The 18,030-nt window shown below is 39.0% G+C and overlaps 3 protein-coding genes across 3 annotated transcripts in view; all 3 read right to left on the bottom strand.

Annotated features, from left to right (window-relative positions):
- LOC104953712 (matrix metalloproteinase-15-like) overlaps positions 1-8,088 on the bottom strand; it is a 10,760-nt gene extending 2,672 nt beyond the window's left edge. Inside the window, exons 1-5 of the mRNA XM_010780688.1 lie at positions 7,223-8,088; positions 5,197-5,345; positions 3,925-4,047; positions 3,435-3,754; positions 2,708-2,885 (exon numbers count right to left, since the gene is read on the bottom strand). Of these exons, the coding sequence (XP_010778990.1) occupies positions 2,708-2,885; positions 3,435-3,754; positions 3,925-4,047; positions 5,197-5,345; positions 7,223-7,336 (884 nt within the window). The 5' untranslated portion in view covers positions 7,337-8,088. The remainder of the gene's footprint in view (positions 1-2,707; positions 2,886-3,434; positions 3,755-3,924; positions 4,048-5,196; positions 5,346-7,222) is intronic.
- A 447-nt stretch (positions 8,089-8,535) lies between these two features.
- On the bottom strand, positions 8,536-11,914 carry zpd (zona pellucida glycoprotein d). Its single transcript, XM_010780675.1, has 10 exons — positions 11,650-11,914; positions 11,448-11,499; positions 11,261-11,368; positions 10,625-10,833; positions 10,342-10,499; positions 9,928-10,042; positions 9,368-9,495; positions 9,082-9,265; positions 8,810-8,915; positions 8,536-8,714 (listed from the first exon to the last, which is right to left on the bottom strand). The coding sequence occupies exons 1-10, from the start codon at positions 11,668-11,670 to the stop codon at positions 8,593-8,595; spliced, it is 1,203 nt and encodes a 400-aa protein (XP_010778977.1). The 5' UTR covers positions 11,671-11,914; the 3' UTR covers positions 8,536-8,592.
- A 3,585-nt stretch (positions 11,915-15,499) lies between these two features.
- nup93 (nucleoporin 93) overlaps positions 15,500-18,030 on the bottom strand; it is a 17,757-nt gene continuing 15,226 nt past the window's right edge. The window contains exons 12-17 of the mRNA XM_010780687.1: positions 17,877-17,993; positions 17,488-17,606; positions 17,285-17,402; positions 17,104-17,187; positions 16,871-16,999; positions 15,500-16,463 (exon numbers count right to left, since the gene is read on the bottom strand). Coding sequence (XP_010778989.1) covers positions 16,353-16,463; positions 16,871-16,999; positions 17,104-17,187; positions 17,285-17,402; positions 17,488-17,606; positions 17,877-17,993 — 678 coding nt within the window. The 3' untranslated portion in view covers positions 15,500-16,352. The remainder of the gene's footprint in view (positions 16,464-16,870; positions 17,000-17,103; positions 17,188-17,284; positions 17,403-17,487; positions 17,607-17,876; positions 17,994-18,030) is intronic.

The raw sequence follows: 18,030 nt of genomic DNA, 5'->3' as shown, positions 1-18,030 counted from the left end.
GTCATCGTCAGGATTGTTGTCATGGGGGGGAGGAGAGGTGGGTGGAGCAGCCGTGGGGAGGGGGGGGCCTGAGGATGAAGAGATGGAAGGCTTGGGCTTAGAACAAGTTATTTTTCACGCTCATATTTCAACTGAAAAATGTCAATCTGAAATGAAATAAATGCCTCATTAGAAATCAATCACTTCTCTCCCGCTGAATGTCCTCTTCAACTCTCCCTCACACAAAGAAAGAAAGCCTAATTTACCATCATGAGTAGCGGCTATAAGCTCACTTGACTGCTGCTCTTTGGAAAAAAACAAACCCGCTGGTTGCTAAGTGTTGGATATACACATCACTATACAGTTATACAGTTACGTAATATGTACGGACAGCTGATGGGTCCATAGACGTATTGAGTTACACTGGGACCAAAATATGCGAGGGATATATGAGGGCTGATGTTGGCCTGTGACTCTGCTATCAGTGTGCTGCGAAATGTAACATAATGCAGCATCTGAATCTGCATTGTAGTCTACAGGAAGTAAAGTAGGGCTTTTCTGGATTTAATTCTTTTTTTATATCATATTCAGGCTTTTAAAATCTGTCAACTTTTATGAAGTCAGCAGCCTTAAAAAGTAAAAATAAAAATAAATAAATACATAATGTGAATAAACTTGATTTTATGAAACAAAATAATGAATAATAACATTGAATAAAACAGGTTTATATTAGTTATGTGTGTGTATTGTTCTTCCAACGCTGTTCTGCCTCCAAACTTTGTCCACCTTTTTTCTCTGAAAAATTCAGATTCAGATGTCCAATGACTATGGTTAAAATGTGGCTTTAAAGTGGATAAAACCGTGAATTTATGACAACCACTATGCTGAAAGCATTTGAAAGGGAGTGAGATGTCACCAGAGGAGACCAAATAAAAAATACTGTTACCTTGATTAAAAAGTGGTAGCTCCATGTTTAAAATAGTTTGAAACATTTTGGTTACATAATTACACAAATCAACAGGATATATAACATACGTTTAATCTTTTGTAGTCATTTTATTGATAAGATATTTCACTTTAAGTGATAAGTAAATAGTTGAGTAGCTAAAAAGGTATCAGCCTCTTAATAAAAATCTCTCAAAGGAACGCAAATGTTTATTTCTTCCAAGAAAGAGTTATTCTCTATTCAATCAAAGCTTTTCTCTAGCTCAGTGCTTCGTTTCTCCGTTTGATTTAGGGAACTACGGTATAATTTTAGCCAAAACATTTACCTCACAGTATTTACAGCAGCAGGCCTGAGTAGGCGTATCAATAAGCCAGAGTTGTGTGGGTATGGAAAGATTGGGAGTTTCCTGGGCAAACTTTAACTATAGGAGGAACATTCAAATAGTACACTTAAATGTTTTATCTGTATTTGTATCTGATACAAGAGAGGCGACCGTTTTGGAACAATAGATGGTAATGAAAATAGTTTTTGCCTAAAAGTTAGTAAACAATGTCTGCAATGGATTTATGTCTTCAGTTTAAGAGACAAATTAGTGTTTCGGCCTGTAATTACAGCTCCTAAAACATGGCCGCAGCAGACAAAAAGCAACACATATATACATAAAGGACACTCTAAAACACACATGAGGCTTTTCTCTAGCCAACAGGCACACATACAAAGATGTCATCTGTCAATTAACAATGCCATCCATTGAGAAGGGAATGCATGACAACATCATAACGGCACGCAAGATATGCTGTATTGAGCGAGGTTTTTGTGATTTATGTGTGTGGTTGGCCGTTTGCACAGAGCTTCTTTACAAGCCTTCTTGTGTTCCTGTGTGCAGATGTGATACAGCCGATTTTCTGCACTTCAACCCTTACTGATTTTAGATCCAAAAAGCATGAAGAGTATGAAGTCAAAACATCAAAAAAGTTTGAGTTCACAGTTTGTTTTGTGTGTTTCTGCTAAGGCTAAACCATGATACTAATCGGGTCTCGGTGGTAAGGTTAGAAAAGGCTTTCTAGTTGTGTAAATCAATTAATAGATCTTAATCAATGTAAGCTGTGTTATGGTTCAGTTAAGTATCTTTGCACTAGCTGATGGAAAACTCTGATATTAAAGGGCTCACTGAGTCAAGTTCAAATCCAAATTCTGCTCTGGTGGTGCCTTAAAGGGGACTTATCATGCTATATTTGAATAATATATTGTAGGGCCATACCTATATAAGGTATATTTATAAGTTTTATTTGTCAAAATACCAAACAGATCATGCATTTTAGCCCCATGCCTCACTTTGTCTCACTCCAGCTCTGTCTTTGCATGAGCTGACCCCACCCCCCCCCCTGCATAAGGAGGGGGGCGAGCACAAGCGTCATGTTACTATGCTGTTGCCATTGCTGTGCTATGCTGTTGCCAGTGCCACGGGCAACTTCTCATTCCGCTGATAGGTGGAGAGTGACCATTTACAGGCCGGGAGTGCACCTCTGTGACATCATAGAGGTGCAAATCAGAATCCACATGTATCAAATCCGTTGCAGCCCCGTTTTTAGAGACTTGGGTATGGAGGAAAAGAGAGAGGGTTGTATTTTCTGACACTTGGTGAGTTCCCTGGAACACCGGGGACACATATTCATGTATAAAAGACGTACAAAAGTGCATTTTGCATGATAGGTCCCCTTTAAAATACTGCATTGTTGAAGCCATAAATAAAACCAATGATATAAATAGGTGTATCTGGACAGTGCGTGCCTCTTACCATATATGTACTGTATTCCTCTGATGTCATCCTCGTGTAGGGAGAAGTTATGTGTGTGAGTCCACTGGTAGAGAGGAGCCATTATGGCGCTGGGGTTATCAGAGTGCTCCAGACCCAAAGCGTGACCGAGCTCATGGACCGCAACCAGGAAGAGGTCAATACCTGCAGTGACACACATATTGTTTGTACATTTGTTCACATATTTATACAAAAAAAAAGAACATTTGTGTAAAATGACAAAGGAATTAACTTAATATGATACAGTTGATTCATATTGGCAATTTTTTGCTAAAAACGTATCATTATGAAGTAAATATAAATTGCACATGTAATATAAAATAATGACACCATCCGCATTTATATTGGTTCCCTATAGGCTTGATTTCACTATGCAACTCTGCCTGCTACCGGGGTGCATTCTCATGGTAAAATGAAGGCTCAATTTATACCATAAAGGAAGTGCATCAACTATTGGGCAACCAAAACAGGAAGAGGAAAGCTAATAAATATTTTTAACAAGCTAAATGGCTGGTTACATTTTATTAGTATGGCATTACAGCAAGCTTGTAGACACATCCAATTCTCATAGACATGTACCCAGTGAACCTTTACTGCTGCAGCCCAGTTAACCAGAAGAAACAGAGAAATTATGCTGTTGCCAAAAGGTCACAAGTTCAATCCCCGCTAGAAAAAAAGAGTCAACTGACTTACCTTCTGGGTTTTTATTGTCCAATGTCCAAGGCTCATCTTCATCAAAGTGTACATCCCCACCGATTCCTGGTCCGGGATAGTAGGCATGGGCCAACGACCCTCCCTCGCCATCAAACAATGACATATCACCGTGGTAACCAGAGGCAAACAACAACAGGATGTCAGAGAGCTCTGACTTGCTGCCGTTGATGCTGTGGTTGTTGTGTTCAGCAGGTAACTCCTCAAAGGTGAGCGGCGTGACCCGTCTCCACACGTCGAAGGCGCTGCGGATAGCTTTGTACGTCTGCTCCTCCCCCAGCAACGCGTGATATTTTAATAAACTAGAGCCAGAAGAAAAAGCCTATTAGAGATGTTATGCTATTGCTTTGTTGTTGAATTTATTTGACATGTCAGTGCTATAATAATAATAATAATAATAATAATAATACATTACATTTATAAAGCGTATATAATACATTTATAATACATTTACATTTATAAAGCTATAAACCTGTAGGTGATGTGGTCTTTGTCCCACTGCTTTCCAGTGAGAGTGTAGCGCTTCTTTCTAGCACCAACATCAATCTCCTCTGCCTTTCTGTCTGGGAGGCCACAGCGGGGCAGACGCATCGCCCTAAGCACACAGAAACAGACACACACATTACAAACTGTTGTCACCAACATGCTAACCTAGCATAATGACATGGCCATAAACTTGACCTTTATACTGTTTGCGGTAGCTTTTGTGATTTCTTGAAATGTTTTATTTCTAATCCTTTTTGATAGACTCTTCACAAAGCTGGAAATGATTATTCTAAACCAGCATGGAGCACTTAATCTAAGCCCTTTTTCAGGACTAATCTCTGACAAACTAAAATGTGAAAACAAAGTGAATTTGTCATGTTAAAGGAATAGTTTGACATTTTGGGAAACACACTTAATCACTTTTTTGTCAAGCATTACTGTAAATGAGTCCACTGCCAGTAGCCGACTTAGTTTAGCACAAAGACTGGAAAAAGATGGAAACAGCAAGCCTCGCTTTGTCCATAGGTAACTACAAACATGTTTTCTTTTTTACTTGGTTTCTGTTCTTTAAGGGATTAAACAACAATACATTATGTGTTAAATAATGATGTGCTGATCTGCAGATTCTGTTAACTTTGCAGAGAGCTAGGCTAGCTGCTTCCCCTTTTCCTGTAACAGGACTAAGCTAAGCTAATTGGTTGTTGCTGCTTTTTTAGCTTCACATAACAGTGCTATCAATATTTTCCTCTTACTCTTGGGAATAAGGTGTATTTACAAAACTTTTCCTCTAAGACCTTGTCATTTTTCCTAGAACTTCCAGGGAACAGGTATAATAAAATGAATCAAATCCACGGATGAATATGAGGATATAACACAATAGCCTGACTAGCCTCATTAGTCATGATGTGATATAAGCTAAATTCAACTATAATCCTAACCATATGGGCATAAAAACGTATTACAAACTGGCATTGTTTCTCCGCCCCTGGTAATACAGACAAATTAATATGACAAAGTTATTATGTGATGGGGAAAAGCCAGAGCTATGAAACAAATTGCTTCAGGATGCTTGGTTCTTGGTTTGAGGTTTGTTGACCGACCCGAGGCCATAGAAGGCATAAAAATGAAGGATCTAAGAAAATCCCTCAAGATCTCTGGATTCAGTTTGTGGTCACTGCTCACACAAACGTAAAGTGGTGTTGTGTGTCTTGGAGACAAAAACAACTGCAGAATAAAACCAAAATAAATACTTTCTTACACAACAGTAGCAGGGTCCATCTCTCCGGTCACCTCCAGGCCATAGAAGCGCTGCATGTCACCGATGGCTTTGGAAAGAATCTGAGCCGACTGCATGGTGGACATCTGACCGCTCGCCTGAGACAGATAGCCAAATTTACGAAGCCATGCCTGTGAGGAGACAGTCAGATTTACTTAGTCTTCCTTTGGAAAAGTTCCTAAACACATGTTTGTTTTTGTGTGTGCGATACATTTGTATGACAGCTACAACTGTTTAGGCTTATCCACTGTCTAATGACTAGAGGGAGCATCTGAGGAGTTAAAAGAAAAGTAGAGATAGAAACCAGATGGCTTCTATTAACATTACGACATTCCTGCGCCTTCTCCACACTGACAGCCAAGATGAGGAGGAGAACAGAGGAAGAAGTGGAAACAGGAAAACTAAAAGGGGCAATAATAAAACTGTATGTCACTGCTGTAGTTAAACACAAAACTCTGCATGAGTCTACTTAAAATAATGGTAAAAGGCTTACACATGCTGAATTTCCCCTTTTTGCTTCATGTTTGCTGACAGTGAAATTGAGCGTGTAGAGACTTGTAGCCAGGCAAACAGGACCATGGCTCCTGGGGCGGCATCTGTAAAGTTTTGAGTTCTGCCCTTTAAAAAAGACTTGAGAGCTCAAAAACAACGCCACAGGCCCCCTCATACAGATGGATCATAGGACTCATACCTTCATGCATGTATGGGATGAACTTAGGCCGGGGGCAAACACACACACTCGCAACACAAAAACTCATCATGCATGAACACACCCAGGCAGAGAAAAACCTTAAAAGACCATTTCTGCATAGCATGACAAGTCTTGACCCATTTAATCTTAACGTGGGCTTATTCACACCTAAAGAACATGAAAGAAGATAAGTAAAACCTCTGTAGGATATGACTGGATTCAACATTGTGATATTCTTACATTGTTATATAATTCAAAAATATTGCATATGAGAATTACATTCAACAGAATGACTTATAAATAACTTATCTTGTGAAAATCTGAATAATGGTAACCCCTATATTCAATATACATAATCAGGGTACAGACACTTCATACACGCTTCAATGTAGTTTTTAAACAAATATAAGAAAATGTATAGGAAATGTTCAGTCCATCAGACAGTGGTGTTCAAACAGTGATAATAATGTTAATGTCACTTATTTTGCTTAATTTATGTACTTGCATTGCTGTTATATTTTGCATGGATCTTGTATATATTTTCTAGTACACTTAGTTTATTATGCTACTGTGTGTTATATGTTTCCAGTTTAAAACTGTCTCAAGAAGACATCACCAACTCATGGTCAATTTCATACTTTGTCTCTAAATCTTAAACATACACTCTTTTTACAAGTTTGAAAATCAACTATTCATGTGGATATCAACTATACTAATATATTTTTATTTTATTATACCTGTATTACTTAATCAAACATAAAGGATCTTTGTATACCCTAATTCTGGAGGCTTCTTAAGATAAGTTGACAAATACATAAATCAACTCTTTAAATGTCCTACAATTGGCTTACAAATACAATCATACTGGTTTAAAAAAAAAGTTGTTTCATTGTCCATATTCTGGTTATACATTGTGCAAGTAAATGCTAAAAGGGTTCTTTTTGTAATTCAAGATTATATGATCTTTACATGATTCTGCAAAAGACAATACCATTTTATACATAGGTGTGTACCTCAAGTGCTGTGTTGTGATTTGGAAAAAGGTCAAAAGGTCAAATGACACCCCTGCAGTGCTAGAACCCACCTGATGCTTTGATGTTTAACAAAAACAAACATAAGGATATGCATTTATAACCTGCTTATGAACACAAACAAGTATACAATAAACTGAGAAAATTATCTACTCAGACACTTATAAATAAATTGTATGAGTATTGTAAATTAAACTAATTCAGTTTTACAATAAAACTACAAAAAGGGAATATCGTAACCATCTAGAAAAGTATTGTCTGTCCCCAGATCCAGATGTTGTTATACCTCAGCATTGAAGCCTTCTTCCTCCGGGACATCTGCTGCCGGGCTGCTCGGGATCAGGCAGAGTAAGGACCACAAAGTGATAATGCTCTGAGTCCAGTGCTGTTTGGGTGCCATCTTCCTTTTGCTGTTGTGGGGTGATGAAGACGTGGTGACAGAAAACAGCCAAACAACTTCCTCCGGCAGGACAAAGTGCTGGACTTCTTCTCTTCTCCTCTTACATCAAATCACAAACCTCCGCAACAAGTAACCCCACTATCTGCTCATTTTTTGGTTTTGAGCAGCAGAAAAAAATTGCTACAAACTATGTAAAATGAAGTTCATTGACTGAACCTCGGAAAAACACGAATCGAGATTATACTAATCCATTCCTGGTTGCATACTGAGCGATTTTTCCTGGGCCAGCAGCCTCATGGCTCATCCAAGTGTTCATACAGCAGCTCCTTTCATGCACTCAGCTAACAGTGTAGCCGGCGGGCACTAAACTAGACCTTGCCCCCTTTTCCTTCGTCCACAATGGCTGATCAGAACAGCAGCTGGAGCACAATGAGAAGTACTGCAACAAGTCTCATCAAATACAGTGCAAACACGGGATTACCACACGACAAGTATTTTTTGAAGTTCAGGAGTTTCTGAACTTGTTGCGAAATGTTGCACACGACGAAAACAAAAAGAAAATCTGGACTCCAGAGGCAGGATATCAAATTTCACCTGCACCGTTTTGCTCTAAAGTAGACGTACACGGCTTTTAACTCTAAACGGAAACGCGTTCTGTCAATATTTTCGAGACCGCCATCAAACAGCTAGGTTTCTGATAAAAGATGTGTAATGATTTTAAGAGACGAGAGCCCTCCTCCCTTCGCACAGCAGACCTGACTCAGCGTGCCATCTGCTGTCCTCACGGGAAACTACCTGCTGCTGATGGAGTCATTTGGGACAGGAAGCACATACTATTATGCATGGAGGTAAATTAGGTTCGCGTTGAGTATATTACACAATCGATAGCATGCATTAAAGTGAAACACTTCTAATGAAATGTTATGAGGATTGTACCATACATCTATATTTGAACATGTAGAACATATTAACCAACCCTGACCAACATTATTATTATTATTATTATTATTATTATTATTATACCTCAGCACTGAAGCATTCCTCCTCCGGAATTTCTCAAAGTGAAATTCAACTAGTTCGACCTTTTTGCATCCATTGTTATTCAATATTAATTTGCTGTTGAAAGTAAAAGGTCAGTCGCCCTACTGAACACAACTTTAGCTTTGGAAATCTTATCAGGAAATAAATAAAGTTAGATATGGTTTCTTTTGAAAGTTTTATTCAAGCTGCCAACAGCAGCATTGTTTTTGTTGTTGTCAGTGCTCCTCAGTTTGTGCAAGCCTCCTTCTGCCTGCTTTGGCCACGGTGATGAGGATGATGAGGAAGAAGCCAACCGTCCAGACAGCGGCTACAGGAAGCACCACCGTCATCAGTACGCCTGAAACAAACAGCAAACAGATAAATGTGGTATCCACTGCAGTTAAGTATATCTTGTAATGAGGTCTACAGAGAGAGCAGAGATAGTTTGATTACTAGATTGAGCTCCGTCTGGCATTTCAATCCGGATGGGTCCATACGACAGGAGGCCTAGGGCGGGGTCTGCTCTCACCGCTTCTCTCTTAGCGATCGATTTACAGTTCTGTAAACAAAAACAAGAAACAAAAGAGACCTCGAAATGAAGAAATAACAGGTAGCCAAATAGGAAAATATGTTCATTTTCTTCGAGGTGTAACACATGAGGCCTAAGGGTTTCGGCTTCTTGGTACCAGGTAACAGATCCAAGTAAGTAAATTGAGTGAGCTCACAGGTGTGCAGGACACATGGTCGTCTGGTTCACACAGCTGGACAGTGCAGTGCAGATAGAGGTCGTGAGGTGTGGATGTGAAGCGAAACATGTCGAAGCTGTAGCGAACAGTAGAACTTTCTCCTATACGGCCAGGCTGTCCCGTACTCCCGTTTAGAAAGACAACAGTTTGGTCATTCACACACCTGAATAAAGAGATGGAAATAAGGAGAAGGAATGGGTGGAGTGGGGCTCATATTTAAAAATGAAAGGGAGACAAACTGTTGATATTCGAGAGCTACTCTGACCCGTTCATAAGCAGCGTGTGAACCAGACCCTCTGCAGTTCTAGGCTGGGAGGACTGTGTGGCCCAGCACTCATTGATCCGGAGCAGGAAGAAATCTGCAGGCTCTGTGACAGTCACCTCCACATAGACCTGGACACATTGTCATTTAAAAAAGACACACTAAAGCCATAATAATAATAATAATAATACATTTTATTTGTATTGCACTTTACATTTGAAACAAACCTCAAAGTGCTACAGTACATAATAAAAAAAGGATAAAGAAAACCATTTGCAAGAGTCAAAATGTATAAACAGGTTAAAAAACAAGTTTAAAAACACGTTTTAAAAAGGAGAGGCAGGGTTATTACCGAGCCATCACCGACATGAAACAAAATGAATTCTCAAAATTGTGTTTGAATATGATTTAACACTACCGATATTTGTGGCTTTTTAATTTGTTTAACATTTTGCTGTGTTTATGAATATAGAAAACATATTGGGTTGTTAGGGCATTAAAGCATACAGTCAATTAAATCTAGCTCTCAATCTAAAGCCTTGGATTTAAAATTGTAACCCTACCTTGTCTCTGAGCTCGATGGTGGGGGAACTGCTGTAGGCCTGAGAGTAGGACTGGTCTGTGTACAGCATCAGCTCTATTGTGGCATCAAGTTCAGCTACACGCATCACTGTATCACTGCCATGTACACATAAGGGGCAAGAAAACTAAAAAGAGAGTTTGGTGAACAAGTGCAATTCCACTATGTATTAAATAATATTATTTTTTTCCATTGCAGTGCACAGTAAAATAAAATGTTAGGAGGCCATCAGGGGGCACTATGGCTTTGGAAAACATCTCAAACGTACGTGTGATTAGAAACCACAGAACCATGCACTTGAACAGAGACAATTCCCTTCCTTATATTTGTACCTACATTAACTGAAACTGTTGGTGGACTGGTGCAACCTGTAAGCATTTCTATTCAACATCCTTACCTGGAAAAGGGGACGACCGGGAAAGGTAGGCTGACCCTCCTGATGTATGGATAGATGCATTTGTATTCAATCTTAATGACTGGATTTCTGATGATGTTTCCAGTAACCTGAGGATCTGACAGTAGACTCAGGGAATAGAAGATGTGAGTAAAGTTTTTCTGTAAGAAGGGGAAAAAAAAGCATCAAATGCAACATTGTGAGGGAGAAATACTAAAATCCTTTTTCTACTTTACAAGGAAAAGAAAGTGTAAGGCATGTAACGTAAATACTGCTTGAGGTGTACCTCCAGCGGCTTGCCTCCACAGGCTAGATATTTGTCTTTAGTTATCCGGGACATGTAGTACGGCACACCAAGGATGACTTCTCTCTGAGCACGGCAAGATTCGTTGGACAAGTGCAGGGACTCCAGTGGCACGTTGTGGTACATGAAGAAATCCTCTAATGCTCTGACTGTTATGTGGTCCCTGCCACACATTACTTGTATTTGTGAATCTGTAAAACGTAAGGTTATTAGGTATGCAAGGCAGGTGGCTGCATTGGAGGTGGCCTGTGAAAACGGTTGCAAAATATCTTCCTGCCTTTAAAAAAAAGTACCCTGAAATAATTAGAGTAACATTTAACAAAGTCATTTCTTGGACTTGGTGCCTAATGAAATGTTGCAAATTGGGGTAAGGATTTTGAAATGTTGGCAATTACCAGACAGACAGAGTCACGCAACATTATGCTATTGTGGGAAATGTAGAATCCAATGTTTCTGGACAAGGACCCTTGCTAATGAATAAAACGTTTTCGTTTTTTTAAAGATGTTTGCCTTAACATTAAGTGTAATAGGCCTCCTAAATATTTAAGGTGCTAAATTAGGAACTGTAAGAGCCCCTTCTGTAAAAGAAAATACATTATTGTAGGCAGAGTGAATTACCTTTGTCACATTGGTCGCCATAATATCCAATGGCACATTTGCAGCTTCTTTGGCCTTCAGACAGAACACACCTGGTGGGGTCCGCGCAATGCTCCACGCTGCACATTCCTGTACAGTTAACAAATATAACTACTTCGACAAGCAACATAACTTTTGATATTTGTATTATACAAGTAGACACCCTTACCCTGAACAAGATGATGCGTGCACCCAACGAGTAGCACGAGGACCACGCCCAGCTGGTTTGAAGAAAAAACATTTCCACTGTAACTGTTAATTTATGTATGTCTAGCTAGGCTACATTATCAGTTTAGCCTGACGCTACAAACACGTTTAGCTTGGTTTTCTTACATGAAGTATTAAAGCTCAACATTTGTATCCACACCCACCTTCAAGCCGATGAGGATCATTTCTGTTGTGTTTTTGGGTAAAAATATATATTTGAATCTTATATTTAAATGCGATATATATATATATGTTGTATGTCAAAGGGAAGTGCTCCTCTGTTGTTCTCGACAACTGCTGCTCTCTCATTAAGAACACCTGTCGATGTTGGGTCTGCGATTCTGCCATTTATAGGCTATGTTTGTATTCATTGGTCAATATAAAGTATTTCAGCAATATCTAAAACCAGTTACATTTACTTACTTGTACATTGCTTGAGTATTTTCAAATTAGGCTATTTTATTTTTTATTTTTTTTACATTTTTTGGCAAATGTTTTACTTTTTACATAACATATTTAGTTACTAGTTACTTTGCAGATTTTGGTTATTAATACAAAATATAAATCAACACACATTATAATATAATATTAAAGTTTAAACTACCCTGAAGTGTATAAAGTAATTCCAATTAGCCCCACCTATAGCAAGTGCAACATTAAATTGTTGAACACATAAATGCACACATATCTTTGATAAAATGGCCATTTTGCATAACGAGTCAATTTACTTTTGGCACTTCAAGTATTTTTTAGTGTTAATATTGTTTTTACTTTAGTACAATTATGATTGCAGGACTTGTAACTGGGTATTTTTACACTGTAGTATTAATCCTTTTATTTACGGAAATAATCTGAGTAGCCTATGTCTTCCACCTCTGTCTGAAACAGATTATCTCCAAACCCCCACAGACCTCTGCACTGTGCATTTACCAAACATTAGTTTTAGACACACAATGCTAATATTTTCCTGTAAATGTCACTACTGGCCAAAGTGGTTTAGTGCTTTGGAAAGTTTACCCCCTCACTACTTCAGTATGTGAAATAGCACTACAATTAAAAAGGAATTATGAATCCTGCAAAGATGGGAGAAGTACTCAGACCTTGTACTTGAGTAAAAGTAGAAATACCAGAATGTTAGAAATAAAAGTCCTGGATTCAAAATGTTCCTCAAGTAAAAGTACAAAAGTATTGGCATCAAAATGTACTTATTATGCAAATGTTCCATTTCAGAATAATATAAGTTTTGATTATATGTATTGATGCGGTAAAGCGTTATCAAAGCTGGTAGAGGTGAAGCTAGTTGTAATGACTTAGAAGTACAAAGTAGCATAAAATGGAAATAGTCGAGCAAAGTACAAGAATTTCAAAATTGTACTTACTGTAAGTACAGTACCTTGGTGAATGTACTTAGTTACTTTCCACCTCTAATTACATGTCCACTACATCTCAAACTAAATTTCTGTATTGGGGAATCTCTAAGATAACTTATTTTTGGATAGAGCATTTACTAAACCAGATCCTACAAACAGTAAAAGGGAGTTTGAATAAATAAATAAAACCTTTTTTTTAGGGTCAGCAGGTCAAACAGCATGGGACTCTCTGGGTGTCTTTAGGGAAAGCCATAAATGGGTCACTGTATTTCCTACAGTGCCAACTCGGCACACCCGGAGGCCACAGTCCATATTCGCAGACATCATCAGGCAGGCCATTTTCCTTTTTGGGTGCAGACCATCTGTCTTTGATAGGACAGATCAAAGCCAGAATTCTTTTTTTTGTCAAGGGAGGCACCATGATGGATGAGGCAGGGTTGCAGCAGATCATATGGCCTGAGATAATACAGTGTGTTGTATCTGTTTCTTTTCTATTAGTGCTGGCTTCACCAAACCCTTATTCTCTGATAGATCCTTCATGGTAAACAAATATAAAATGGTCTACAACTATTCAGATGGGATAAGTTACACAAAGGATGAAGAAACGGTTACAAATGGCTGCCTGTAAAAACAATCTATTCTTAGTTCAGAAGCATCCCATTATCCACAACATTGAGCAGGGTGTGTGTTCATCCTGTACACCTCAAGACTCCCATCTCTGCCAGTGGATTTCATTAGCATATCAAACAGTTAAATCACTGCATTGAAACCTCACAACACATCTTGTAAGCTTTAGTTTACTGATCGTACATTTCTACTTCTTTTGCGGCCTAGTTTGTCTTTGAAATTGAAATAAGCTCTTAATGATCATCTTAAAGCGCCTCACAACTGCAGGCAAACAGCAACACAACAGAATCGTCAGAGAAAATTGTTAATATTTATTAACAAAGCATAACAGATTCAACAAGTTTAGGAAGGTTTATAAAAAAGTCAGTGTTTTAATGAATGTAACTTCGTTTTGTCTCCTAACTGAAAGTATGTATCTTGATTGAACACATAATAGTTATTATATCTGAGGGAATGAGTGAAATAATAATGATGATATGACCATATAATCAGGAGTAAATCATCCTAAAAATATAAATAACATCACAGTTAAACTCGTTTTAAATGCACCCTTAGTTCTGTGTGCATTTGGTACTGGACTAATACTTCAGACTTGATTTGTATTGGCCCCCTCAGCAGCATCATGTGGGATTCTTCGTCTCGTCGTCAGTGGTGCGGTGCCACCCTGGTGTTGTGAAATAGCCGGGTTTTAGGAGGTGTCTGTCATCGGCCTGATTCACAACACCAGCTGCAGCACACACACCTGAGAGGCAGGCAGGGCTTCTGCTGCTGGATGAAAAAAACACACATACACACACGGCAGGCAGTACAAAAAGTGGGGATGCATTTATCGAGTTCTTTCTTTGAATAACTGATAATCGTGCTTATTGTGACCATTACGATAAGACTATTAAAAGTATAATCTCACATAGCTTTGTTTTGGGAAATGCATTTGTGTTGTCTCCCTCTGGTAGTGTATAGATACCTCGCTTTTAAAGTGATAAAAGCAATGTTGTTGTATATTAACAACAGATAATTTGTCAGCTATAATTTCATTATTGGATTATATAATAAATATAGATTCCCAGAGAATACTGCATCCCTGACAAAAAACATTGGAAGAGGCATCGTTTTCAGGAGTGTGCAGCACAGTTGATCAACAAATTCTGACAGTAAAAGCATCTAATAATAGCGACATAATCAGCATTTCACTTTAGTTTAGGACAGCAACTAGGATGCTGTTTATGTGCCAGGGGATTTTTGGATTGTGGGGCATAATATCAAGTGTTGCAGGGGCAGTGCTGAGTCTCTGCTCCCAGCATTAGAAAGCAGTACAACAGCACGGGTGCCATAGTGCTTGGCTCAGCTTGGTCTGTGGATGAACCTCACGTCTCTGTGCAGTTATGTGGAGCAGCCAAGACAGAATGAGCCTCCATCTGTGTTCTCTCAGGCCAGACTGAAGGACAGAGAGTGAGGGCCACACATTTAACAGAAGGGACGACTGGTGATTGTTTCAGAAGATTTGCATGTGCTTGGGGGCTTGCAAACACCAGCCAAATGTATAGCTTAATGTCTTCTGTTGCTAGATATTTATTGGGTGTTTAGATTCCAAAGGGTGTTAGGTAGTTACTATGGTGCTCTGTAAGGTTGCTTAGTTGCCTTTTCTTGGAAATCTAACTTCAAGCGAGACTGTTTTTAACCGAGGGACCTGTTTAATGTCTAAATGACATTTGAGGCCAAATTAACCATGACCCCTAAGTCTAGCAAACTTTAAAAAAAAGAAAAGAGGAATAGCATTTTTCACACACATTTGCAATATCCTCAACAGGAAAATATGTAGCGCCAAAATGGAGGGACAATCCATCAAAACAATAATAATAAAACAGGCAGCTTTTCTTAAAGAAAACGTAAAAACCAGCACACTACAACTTTCTTTTTGTCAAATATTCTGAAACCTAATGATTTATCCATCGAAAAAGTGTTGCAGTTTTGATAAAAATGTCATTTCCTTTACCCACAGTCACCCCTCTGATACAGAGACAGACCTGAAGCCGGGGGGCAGGAGTGTCACAGATACTGAGAGCAGTCAGAGGAAACAAGGACAGCCTGCAACTCTCAAGACCAGGAAGACGGTGACATGCTCAATTTTAATCAGAAAACATCTATATCTGAAAACCCTCAATCATTGCCCCAGTCCATGTATAGATGATGACAATGATAGAGTTTGCTCTGTACATTATACTGAGCCCAATGTTATTAATGCAAATGTTGTCACTATAACACTTATATTGTAACTGTCCAATTTGAAGGGTGAATGGATTACAGATAAGCAAGACTGACAGTTTGGCACATGAAACACTTAGTGAAAACAATGGGGGGTTTTTATAACTGAGGGAAATTAATTATAAAACTGAGGCAAAATGAGAAAAAAAGGAAAAGTAATGAACATTTAGTGGTTTCAAATGAAAAGACAACTGAAAGTAAACTTAATTTTTTTATTCCAAATCAACAAACATACAAATGTTAAACAACAAAATGGAAAAAAAAGAATAAAGAACAAAAAGAGGGGTGATATAAGGATGTATCTTTAAAAAAACAAACGATGATCAAATTATTTTATACAAAAGAAAACGGTAAATGGAAAAGTGAGGGTGCGTGATTGTGACTGTCTGCAAAAACCTTTCTATTTGTAGCTCTGAGTGTGTGTGTGTGTGTGTGTGTGTGTGTGTGTGTGTGTGTGTGTGTGTGTGTGTGTGTGTGTGTGTGTGTGTGTGTGTGTGTGTGTGTGTGTGTGTGTGTGTGTGTGTGTGTGTGTGTGTGTGTGTGTGTGTGTGTGTGTGTGTGTGTGTGTGTGTGTGTGTGTGTGTGTGAGTGTGTGCGTTGATGTTGTATCAGTTCATCAGTAATTCCATCTGCACCAGTCTTGCGTTGGTGTCCCCGGCCATGTTGTAGGGGATCATACCAGCAAAGGTGATCAGGGCTCTGGCCTGGCTGCGCAGTTGCTGTATGGAGAAAGAGAAGCAGAAGGAGGTAAAAGAAGAAGAACAAAGACATACAGGGTTAAACTACAGTACTTCTTCTGTTTTGTAAAAAAACACCAACAATATGATTGACGTTTGAATCTAAAAAACAGTGGCAAATACCGTAATTTTCTTTAAAAATAGCAAGGAAAATTATATTTTTTAATTAACATTCTCAATTTTTTGTTACAGTTTTTAAATAAGAACATTAAAATGATTCTTAGCAAGAACATATTTCTGTTTATGTCATGGTAAGAGGTTATATTGCAATTGTCTTTTTATTCCAAAGTATCAATATGAGTAAGGACCTTGCAAATACAGTTTCTATCATGCTGATTTACTATAAATGTCCTTCAGCAGTATCAGTTTGTCAGAATCTGTCTCCTCACCATGTCTCTGTCCTCTGCGTTCCTCTGGGGTCGCCCTGGTGTGCCCGCTGGCGCCCCCTTCAGGCGTTTGTGCTGCGTGAACAGGATGTTCATGGTGGCTAACAGCACCTCAGACAGGTTGTGGCGCACCTGAGGGACACATAAGAAATTTTTAGAAAGAGTAAAAGGAGAATGCTGTGTATTGTGAAAAGGCTGGAGAGTCTCTTTTGAGTGTTCAGAGATCTTCAATTCACCTCATCACTGAAGTTCCTGAAAGCAGCCACTCGCTCCTCCACACTGTCCTGACTGAGAGGAAGAAGCTTTAAACGCTCCATCACCTGAGAGAGAAATGAGTCCATCACTCCAATAGATAAATCATGGTGTCACAAAGTATGTCAAGATTTAACTTTAGGGGAAGTGTTAGGTTGCACTCACATCGTAGGCTCTGTCCACGTGTCCTGCATGGTACTCATCGAAGAACGTTGTCAGGTCTAACAGCAGGTAGAAAGTACTATCCACAGACTTGTCTCCTGATACGCCCTGAGAGCGGTACCTGCAGAGGAAACAACATATTTCAGTTTTTATATAATGCTATTAGTTAAGATTTAAACTAGTGCATTGTATGTATGTGTGCTAACCTCTCAGCTATAGCCACTGCGGTGTTTTTTAGCCTCTCCTTGTTGGACTGAGGAGCGCTGACCTGAGCAATGACCGGACTCAGCAGCCTGTTCATCAACTCCAATACCTTATCTGGGTTCTACACGGAGACAAGAGGAAGGAAACAGTGAGCCGTTTGAAAAACCCAACACAATTAGCACCCTTTAACTGTCAAACGCTAGTAAATTATGCATGTCACCTGCCAAAAAACTGTGGTTGTTTATTAAGTGGCTGGAAAAACATTAACCTTCAGCAGCCATTCTGCAGGCATTTATAATGTGTAACCTAATCATTAAATAACAATAAATGAATGTAAGAAATAAAGAAAGTAGAGAACAGATGCAGAGATCACAGAGAAAGACGTGCTCACCTTGGCCAGCTCGTACAGTTTGACCGCCTCCTCAAACAGACCCTTGTTCTCGGCCTCTAGAGCCACTTTACTGATGATGGCTCTGGTGTCCCCGGCAAACTTATCTATCACTCCAGGCTACAGGGGGAGGAGGAGGAGGAGGAGGAGGAGGAGG

The sequence above is a fragment of the Notothenia coriiceps genome, unplaced genomic scaffold (assembly GCF_000735185.1).
Source record: "Notothenia coriiceps isolate Sejong01 unplaced genomic scaffold, NC01 NC01_scaffold00022119, whole genome shotgun sequence".
NCBI classification, from domain to species: Eukaryota; Metazoa; Chordata; class Actinopteri; order Perciformes; family Nototheniidae; genus Notothenia; species Notothenia coriiceps.
This window is presented reverse-complemented; position numbering and strand designations above follow the sequence as displayed.

Coding starts and splice junctions, on each gene's coding strand:
- zpd (XM_010780675.1), bottom strand. CDS start 11,670: ATGATCCTCATCGGCTTGAAG. Junction 9,496..9,927: donor CCATCGAGCTCAGAGACAAG/GTAGGGTTACAA, acceptor CAATGTGTCCAG/GTCTATGTGGAGGTGACTGT. Junction 8,715..8,809: donor GCCAGACGGAGCTCAATCTA/GTAATCAAACTA, acceptor TGTTTGTTTCAG/GCGTACTGATGACGGTGGTG.